At 37.1% G+C, this 9508-nt stretch overlaps 1 protein-coding gene across 2 annotated transcripts in view; it reads left to right on the top strand.

The window, feature by feature from the left end:
- Positions 1 to 6: 6 nt before the first annotated feature.
- SLK (STE20 like kinase) overlaps positions 7 to 9508 on the top strand; it is a 49015-nt gene continuing 39513 nt past the window's right edge. For both annotated transcript variants that reach the window (XM_031064087.1, XM_031064080.1), the window contains exon 1: positions 7 to 203. In XM_031064087.1, the coding sequence (XP_030919947.1) occupies positions 54 to 203 (150 nt within the window). In that variant the 5' untranslated portion in view covers positions 7 to 53. The remainder of the gene's footprint in view (positions 204 to 9508) is intronic.

Below are 9508 nucleotides of genomic sequence, written 5' to 3'. Positions count from 1 at the left end.
CCGGCGGGCGGAGGGGGCACCGCCGCCCGCCCCTTCCCCGGGCTGCAGCCAAAATGTCCTTCTTCAACTTTCGTAAGATCTTCAAGCTGGGCGGCGAGAAGAAGAAGAAACAATACGAGCACGTCAAGAGGGATTTGAACCCGGAGGAGTTCTGGGAAATCATAGGAGAGCTGGGCGATGGCGCTTTCGGTAAAGTGTTCAAGGTAAGGGCGGGCAGCGCGGCTCGCTTGTGTTCTCATAGCTGAGAAGTGACTCGGAGCGTTGCCGGTGCCCGCAGCGCTGCCTCGGGATCCCTGTCTGCCGGCTCCCTCTCCTCGGGATGCCTCTGGCAGCGCCGAGTTCGGGGCAGCTCGGCTGGGGCGCTGAGCGCTGCGGGGGGACGCGGCCGGAGGCAGAGCGGGGCATCCCGGCGCCTCTTGGCCACGGAGCCTCGTGAAACTAAAGATAGGAAAGACCTATTAGGTCATTGTCCCGCCTTTGCTCCACCCTGCCCGCTGCTAGATTGCTCACTTCTCTGTTTTGGGCTTTTTTTGGGACTCGTATACAGTATGGCTGCTAACCTTACAAAGACCGCATTTTCTTAGATCCGAAGTTCATACTTTTTTTTATCCCTATACGGAAGGAACCCCATGAGCAGTAAAACTGACTCTGTGTAGTGCACAGAGCCAGGCTGTCGTCACTTTAATGGGCATGCTCCCATCTTGTTCCATGTGGAGTTGAATTAAACAGCTGTGTTCTCCTGGCTTTCCCTGTGTGCCGGAATCCATGTGTTGGATCTCCTAACTTCTCTCAGTTGTTTGCTGTTTAAATCTTTAAGTGTGCTGGTATAAGTAGGGTTTTTAAGGATGCTTATCTAGAATTTATCAAGCCAAGTAGACTACAATGACATAGATACAACCCTGCTAGTGTTTGACATGAGTTCAGCTTTCAGGCAAATCTTCAGCTACTTGCCCCTTTCTAAAAGGGTGTTAATGCTCCATGTTTGGTATACGGATAGCGTGGAAAAAACATCCTGGTGGATAAGCATAAGAGAATTGGGAACTGACGTGAATTCAAGCTCTGGAGCTGGTTCTGGAAACTAAAGAAAAATAGCATGAGAGGATGGCATTTACAGTCTTTCTGAGAGCTAATTCGGTCAAGAAACATGTTTAGAGTACTGCATTTGAGAGTTTATGAAATCTGGGTGCTCATGAAATTCGTGTTATTTTTGGTAGAAGTTATTTTAGGTTCTGTTGTACTGTGGTGGTATCACCTGTTTGTATATTTGAGCAGAAGTGCCACAGTACGGTCAGAATGTTAGGTGGGGTCATTTCACCCAAGGAATTTGTGTCAATGTTCTATATTAAGAACATCTAGTTTATTTAGACGCTGGTGTAGTACACAGTCTAGATGGTGGTTCTTTTGTCATTTTTGAAGGTTTGAGTTCTGTGTTTTGTTTTTTTTTTTCTTAAAAGGCTGGGAATATGTCTAAGGTTGCTCTATCATAAAGCCTGCTCACCACAAAAACATAACATCTCTAACAGCGCTTCCAGAGCAATCAAGTTTTTGAGCTTCATAGTGGAGTTTTGATTCACATTTTCTGAAAATATGCCTCAGATATAAAACTGAATGTGTTTTCCTCTTCCCCCACGTGCACTTCCCCTCCCATCTTCAAACCTCTTTTCACTTCATCTGTAGGCATGTCTGTATTAGCAGTAGTAGTTGAGGAAGGTGTCTGAGCAAGGCAGCTGGTAAAATTTGCATTTCAGTGTACTGTGTACACGAACAGGAGAATGTTTTCCACTTGGATGTCATTTTTCACTTCGAGATTTAATTCTGACTGAAATGACAGAGTTCACTGTTGAAATTGATCGTAGGCAGAATTACAGATGTGGTTGCTCTGGTCAACTTGTTGACCAGTTGGCCCTTATGAGAATTAACAGGCAGTATTACTGATAAAAATTCCCCATTAAAAAAAAAAAAAAAGTAGGCTACTGCATGTGTTCATCAGCATTCTTTTTGTTTCCATCTAGTTTGAGAAGGAGGCTTACACACAGATACAAACTGTACTTGTGTTCCTGCACCTGAGTGTGCTTCCCAAGAAGCTGTGGAAAGCAGGAAAGGTGTGTTAGGTTGTTCTTTCATGGATATACACCTCAAATGAGAAGCTGCAGGAACATTCAATTCCTTCTCAAATTTTGAATTCAAAACTATAAGCCAGAACAAAGCTCTCAAGAATGCTTGAAGACTTTGTCTTTAGGTAATGGAAGTGTGGGGGTTGGGGTTTTCATTTTGTGTAATGGATTTTGTTTTGTTTGCCAACCCCCCCATCACCCTAGTGTCAGTTATATTTGCCAAAAGTACATTTGCCTTTGTTTAAGATCTTAGGATCTGTATGTGACAGCATTTTGGCAGATGCATATTAAAATGGAATTGCCATATAAATAAGTGTTTGTATACTTTGAATTTCTAAAAAGTAGGTTAGATTGGTTGCATGCTCTGATTTCCCATAGAGGGGTAATTAGTTTAGTTGTGTGTAACTGATCTTCAGAACAAAATGTCAAATATTAAAGTAAAAACTCAAAACGAGCTCTAAATGATTCTGACAGTACTGGGAATCCTCCCTGATTAAATAATTTACTTAAAAACACTGTCCAGTGATAATTCATTTTGTGTACAGAAGTCTTAAGGTCATTGAAAACTTGTGATTCATTCTCCTTCTTTGCAATCAAGTACAAGGATCCTGCTTATTTTTTAATACCTTAGCCAAATTTCTAGAAGAGTTTATTTCCTTTGAAGCTGTTTGTTGCAGCATTCTAAGGGTTTTTGAGTTCTGACAGTTCATACATTTGTATTCATGGACCTGTAAGTAATGTTCAGAAATACTGTGTTTCAAATGCTGTTGCAAGTCTCTTGTGATCAGAGGAGCTCTGTAATTGCAGATTACTGATGGCAAAGGTTTATAGCCCTGTAGGACTTTTTATTCTGGCCCTTTTCAGGCTCTTCAAAGAGGCCACTTTTAGGCTGTTTTCTTTTTGCTCTTGGCTAATGAGTAATGGTGTGGATTTCTGTCCTTTTACAATTTATAGATCCTTGCAGTACTTCAGTGTCAGGTCATGGCCCTTGAAGAGAATTTTGAGTTTCCTGATGATGGAATTTTTTTCCAATCTCTTTTATGTGCTCTTCATGGATTATTTAGAATTACTGAGTGGACTGCTAGAGTTCTGATAGGCACTGGAAGCTGATTTCAACTTTGAAATTTGGCAGTCAGACACAAAAAGCTCCTAAAACAAAAGAGGGACAGTTTGAAACTGCTCTTGATTTGATTAGGTTAAGTGCCCTGAAAAAACCATGGGCTCTTATTGTAATTTTATCAGTTTGCTTTAGAAAGTAGTTACATTATTATATCATGTTGCTGCATTGTGCCTTCTAGTACCCTGTTGTGTCAAATCACAATTCTGTGCACATTGTAAACATTGCTTCAAGGTAGATCAGTGTGTTCATGACTTTCATCAACTTTAAACTATGTTCTGAATTCCCAGAAGTAAATATTCAGATGATGTGAAAACAGACCCTTCAAATGCCTGATGTGATGTGTGACTCTTTCTTGCTACAGATACCTGCATTTTCATTAATGATGTTTATCTTCCTCAGTTAACTTTTTGAAGTAAATAAAGTCTTGGGCCTGCATTTCAGTAAAATTTGCCAGCCTCTTTTGGGAGTAAGAACATTGTACACTCATATACAAGATTTACATTGCAGAAAGGCATTTTCATAGTGTCTAGTTGTCTCTGAGCCCTTTACTAAGGGATACTACTCCAAGAAATTAATGTACTTTTGGCCACGATTATGATTATTATTGGGTACCATCTGCACAAATGTACTAATTTTAAGTCTTCTGTGGGAACAGATTCTATAGAGGTAAAACATATGTGGCACTATATGATATAAGACAGAGTATCTATATGGTATGTGTATATAGAGATAGTATATATATTTTTTAATTATTAGGGAATCCTTTGGACTTGTCTGCTTAGAATTTCATTCAGGCTTCTTTGTTTGAACTGGAGTGTTCTGTCCCTTTATAGTATTACACTATATTCATTACACTAAGTCTAAGATGTTGGAAGCATTCTGCATACAAAATTTTCATAGGAGTTCAGAAAATAAAATGAAAACTTCATATGAAGTTACTAGCACAAGTTTTCCAGCTCTGAGAATTAACTGGTGCTTGGTTTAAAAAAAAAATCTGTTTTTTCTTTGGGTTCAGAGAAGAAATTTTGTGTGAGCTGATAACCCTAATCATGGTGAACAGCATTACCCAATTGCATTATCTCTGAAAATTATAACTACATTAAGTGTTCATATTTACTTCTATTGGTAGTAGTGACCAGTACCAGCTCATCTCTGGCTGGTCATAGTGGACTTTTGACAAGAGTGTTTCTTCAAGTCAAATAATCCAGTGGTGTTGCTTCATTTAAGTTTTTCTATCTGTATTGGAAATCATCTTATCTATAATGTGCCTATATGACTTAGAGGACAGCCTGGTTTTGCCTTTGCTGTCTTCTACAGCAGGTAGAAACAACCAGAATTTTTAAGTAGTGATTTAATAAGACTGGACCAATTATGTCATTTAATGATTATGTGCTCTTAATTCTTTTTAATATTTAAATATGAACTGACTGCTGGTAGCTGCTGAGAAGTACTTTTTTTTATACCAGTAACATAATAAATTATTTTCTAATCCTAGAAATGCATTAATTAGTCTGACCTATAAACAAATTAAGGACAGAGCAAGGAGAATTCATACTTTCTAATTTCTTTGGTCTTACAGCACATTGTTCTAAATTCCTGCAGTTGGATATTTCAATTTGAAGTTCTCCAGATGATAGTAATGGATCACGCTGCTTCCTAGGGTGGATATCTTTTAGATCTGTAACCTAGGAATCCCAAGAACAGATTTTGACCACTTACTATATCTAAGCTTGAAGCACTGATAGGCTTTGTTTTTTCTAGTCTTTATCTTTTTACTGATGTGATGTCATTAGTTCCACTAATTCTTTAGAAGAATTTGGTAGAACTGTTGAAACTTTGCAGACATTCCTTTATGAATGATATAGTTCCCTGTGGAAGGATGTTGCTTGAGTTTGTCTGAAGTCCTACATGTTTGGTCCTAGTTGGAAGATAAACTCATATTTGAAAGTTTCCAGTCAAACACGGTGTTTCACTGACAATTTCATGTGGGTCTGCCATGAGCCCAGACCTGGAAAGAAATAGCAGGTGAAAATGTTCTAAATTGAAGTTGAATACAGAAGAATGAATCAGTGGTGCAGAACTCTTGGCAATTTAGATTAAAATTGTTTGCTATACCAAATATGTTTTCTTCTAATTTATTTTCATTCATAATTGACTATATAAGTTGACCTCTCATTAAACTGGAGCAGTGGAATGGTGCAGTTGCCCTCAGGAGATCTGAATTAATAATATTCTCTAAAGTGCTGTGTTGCTTTGTTTAGCCATTGAGGCATTAGCAGATAGAGGAGATATGAGAGTTGATTTACTCTCAAGAGAGTAATGTATAAGGTGCCAATATGACATTTTAAATATTTAGTCTAAGTGAAATAGAACTAAACTTTACTTAAGCCTTGCTATGAACAGTAATCTCTGTAAAAGTAGCCTGAGTCCTGTAGGGCTGCTGTGAGTGATGAAAAGAGATGCTTGACAGTTCATAGAAGGCAAATGATTGTAATCTTGCTGATCAGCTTGGTGCCTTGCCCTACAATGTTATCTTTATTTTCACACTATTGCAGTTTTAGCCTGATTAGAAGATAGCAGATAAGGAAAAGGCAGTATCTCTGTTTTAAACTCTGGGAAATCTGTCAAAGGGAAAGCTTTACAGAGCTCTTTACACCTATTGTCACTCCAGTAAGTTTTCTGAGGAAATGGTACTGCCAGAAAGTCATCTGTAAATTGTGGACTGAGATAACTTTCTTGACTGAAATGGCTGCTTGTTCCTTACTTTTCCTTTTTGTCTGTAGCAAGGAAATATTCAAAAGGAGCAGAGCATGTGTCTCGCTTTTTGGACATATTTGCATCACTTGGCTTGAAATCAGCATCACAATACTTAACTTATGAGTAATGTATTGTCTGTTGCATTTGGAACTAAAACTGCAGACAGTTTGTGGAGGATAATTATAGAATGCTTATGATCAGTTCTTGGTAAGGTAGTCATCTTTTCCAAGGTGTGAGCATAGTTATGTAAACTGTTTAAAACTCTAAGTAGATAGGAACTCATTATTTGATTTTATTCATGTTTATTAAGTTCCCTTTTGCTTTTTTCATGTCACCTATCATATTTCTTAGCTAACTGTTTGTGTAACTGTTTGGACTGTGGTTTCTTGTCTGGAAAGTAAAACTTCAGATTTCAAAGCTAAATGTGACTGTTTTAAGTCAAATAGATTGCAGAATGAAGCTTCTTTAAGCTGTTCTGATTTAGTGAAATAATTCTTCTATCTTAAGTCACACGCAGTCCTTTTAATTAAATAATTCTGCTCTGGGTTTTGGGGGCGGTTGTTGATTTTTGGGGTTTGTTAACAGTTTTATAGAGAATGAGATTAAACCTTTAATCATTGGCAGGGTCCTCCAGAGCTACAAGCCTTCAAGTAGAACATTTGCTACAGTGTTGCAGAGCAATAGTTGAAAGGTTTCTGTTGGTAACGTCTGCAATTTCAGTTTTGACCACCCTGTAAACAGTATTTTAGAAATAATTTGTTGGGTTTGTATTTACAAATATCCCAATCCCCAGTCCGAGATTTCTTTCTATTTGATTTTTTCATTGTTTAAATTGAACACACTTATGAATTCCAAGTTTTGTGGGCCATGACCCACGTTTTGAGAATCTCCTAAGATTGTAAACATCATTTTCCTTCAATGGCAGTTGCGTCTGTGTTCAAGAGGAGTCTGTAATTAAACTCTCTGATTTGAGATTTTAAATACATTCCTTGAGACCCTGGTGGCTGATGTGTCATTTATAAATACTTTTTCAGTCTTTGCTTCTTTGTGCTTCCCCAATAACCTTTAATTATATTCAGATTATACACAGAGTTGACAAATTCATAGTGTCTCACCTCTTTTGCCTATTGTCTTATTTTACAGTAGCTGCCAAATTAGTCAACTACAATGCTTGTGCTATCTATTCTTTTGCTCCTGTTTGGATTGTTCCAGTTTTCTATGTTTAGTGATGGAAAAGCCACGAAATTTACAGTTAGAAAACAAAGCAGATGGAATTAATAGCACAGAAAGCAGATTGATTTAATAGCGCAGAGTAAAAAAAGTGATGTTTTATAATTTTTCTCCAAAACCATATAAAATTCTCCCTCTAGTTCATATTTAATGACTTTATAACATGATTACAGCTTGAAAGAAATTTTAAGTCTCAGATGTATCTCAAATGTGTCATGTGGAAATACAGTTTCTCCACTCACAAATGGGAAGGAATTTTTATTAGAGAGAAAAAGACCCAATATTTGAGGAATATGTTTGAAGGATGTCAGGCAATAAAGATTGTCTAATATTCAATAAAAGCTAGTAGGCCACCTCAAACCATTTTCTAATGGTATTCATACTTCAACAGAAAATGAAGGCTTTACTCGAAATGTTAATTTCTACTGGCATTTCAGATTTTCTGTTGAATATGCTCTACATTCGTGACACAAACCAACTGAAGTATATGCAGCAGAAGATTTACCTGAAGGAAAAAACATTTGCAATAAAACGTTAATGTAAGATTCTTTTAATATTTAATTCACCTGCTTAAACTACCATACTTGGTTTTAGGAAGATATGGTGTTTCTTTAATGAGTTTTCAATGTATGTAAATGCAAGTTAAAATATTAAAGTTCTAGATTTGTCCCTGGTGGTGTTTATTTTTTTAAATTATTTTGGATTAAGACTGGATTTTTCAATATTTTGTGGGATTGCATGTATGTATATAGAGAGGCTAATGTAAGGCAGCTAAGCATGCATTGTAAATTGGAAACTGAGTAAGGCACAAAGTATTTCCCCTCTGCCTTGCATGTTTATATTTTTTAGCCATTTTCTAATTAGGTGATTGCCTATAGCCTAGAGGAAGAAATTGCTCAAACCTAGACTCATGCTTGAATCAAGTTCCACACAAAATGTAACTTTAAGAATATTCTGATTACCTGAGGCATGCTATTCTATGATATGATTTTCAAATTTTACATAACTTTCTGTGGAGAAGAACATGAAGTGAAAAGTTAAGACCATACTGCAGTAGTCAAATCTATTTATTGATTAGTATTTAAAATTTGCTAAGTCTCTTGTTACTATAGAGGACTGGCTGTTACCTTCAAGTGTCCATCCTGAAAATTTCTCTGTTTCAGAAAATTTGAAAACGAAGGGATGCCATTGTGAATAAATAAACTTTATTATTTTTAGGGTGATTTTTTTCTGCAGTTGCAATAATGCAGTTATTTAAAATGAGTGGGTGAACAGAAAGTAAAGTTTTTTGTGCCAGGGAAACCATTACCCCAGAACTGAAATTGTGCCTTACATCACAGTTGGTTTACTTGGTATGGAAGCAATGGTGAATCCCCATCCTAAGGCAGAATTGGGTTTTAATCTATGTAATTTAGTAATAAGCTGGGAGAAGACTGTCCCTTTGCTTTCTTCATATCTCCTTGAATGGCCTTTTGGATCTGAGACTTCCTTGTTCAAGGAGGACTTTAGGGAACTGGGTTTTGTCTCCAGAAATGTTTAGTCATAGCTGTGATTCAGAAAGGGTTCTGAGGAAAGTTACTGTAACTTTGTCAGTGATAGTGTAATAACTTGGCAAGACTTTTTACTAAGGATTTTATTATTTCTTTATCTCCTAGGTAATCGTTCTCCTGAAACCAGTTTATGCTGTAAAAACAAAGGTTTTCTCTAATACATCTACACTGTGCATTATAGAAGAAAACTTCTAAATCGTATTTCTGAATAGTATTTTACCAGGAAAATAGTTAATACCTTTGTAATCAAAAGTCAGTAAAACAATAATAGAGAAATGTTAATTGAGTGCCTCAGCAAAAATGAAAATATTGCAGTTAACCCTCATCTCCTTCACAACCATTGTCTCAATCAGGATTTATTCAATTCACATGCTGCCTTTTTTTATTTTGTAAAGTTCAGTCATGTTCCTGCCCCACCTTCAGCTTTTCCTGTTTGAGGCCCAACCTTTTTGTCTGCTTACTATAAGACAACAGCTTGACCCTTTAATAATTTTGATTGTCCTTCTCATTCTCTTACTTTCTTAACTTCTGTGGATGCCACAAGTCTTCCAGTTCACCAATCAGGCAAAAATTCTCTGGGTTTCATTGTTGGATAGTCAAGTGTCAGAAACTCAGGTCTGTGCAGCTACAGCACACTGTGAGCTGTGCTCATTGTGGGGCAATATATTCAGAATAGTTTGAGCAGGAATTATCCTCAAAAGAAACTCAAATCATCCCAGTAATTTGGAGACATGGAT

This window comes from Geospiza fortis, unplaced genomic scaffold (assembly GCF_000277835.1).
Source record: "Geospiza fortis unplaced genomic scaffold, GeoFor_1.0 scaffold130, whole genome shotgun sequence".
Lineage (NCBI taxonomy): Eukaryota > Metazoa > Chordata > Aves > Passeriformes > Thraupidae > Geospiza > Geospiza fortis.
The sequence above is the reverse complement of the archived record's forward strand: the minus strand, read 5'-3'. Positions and strand labels throughout refer to the sequence as shown.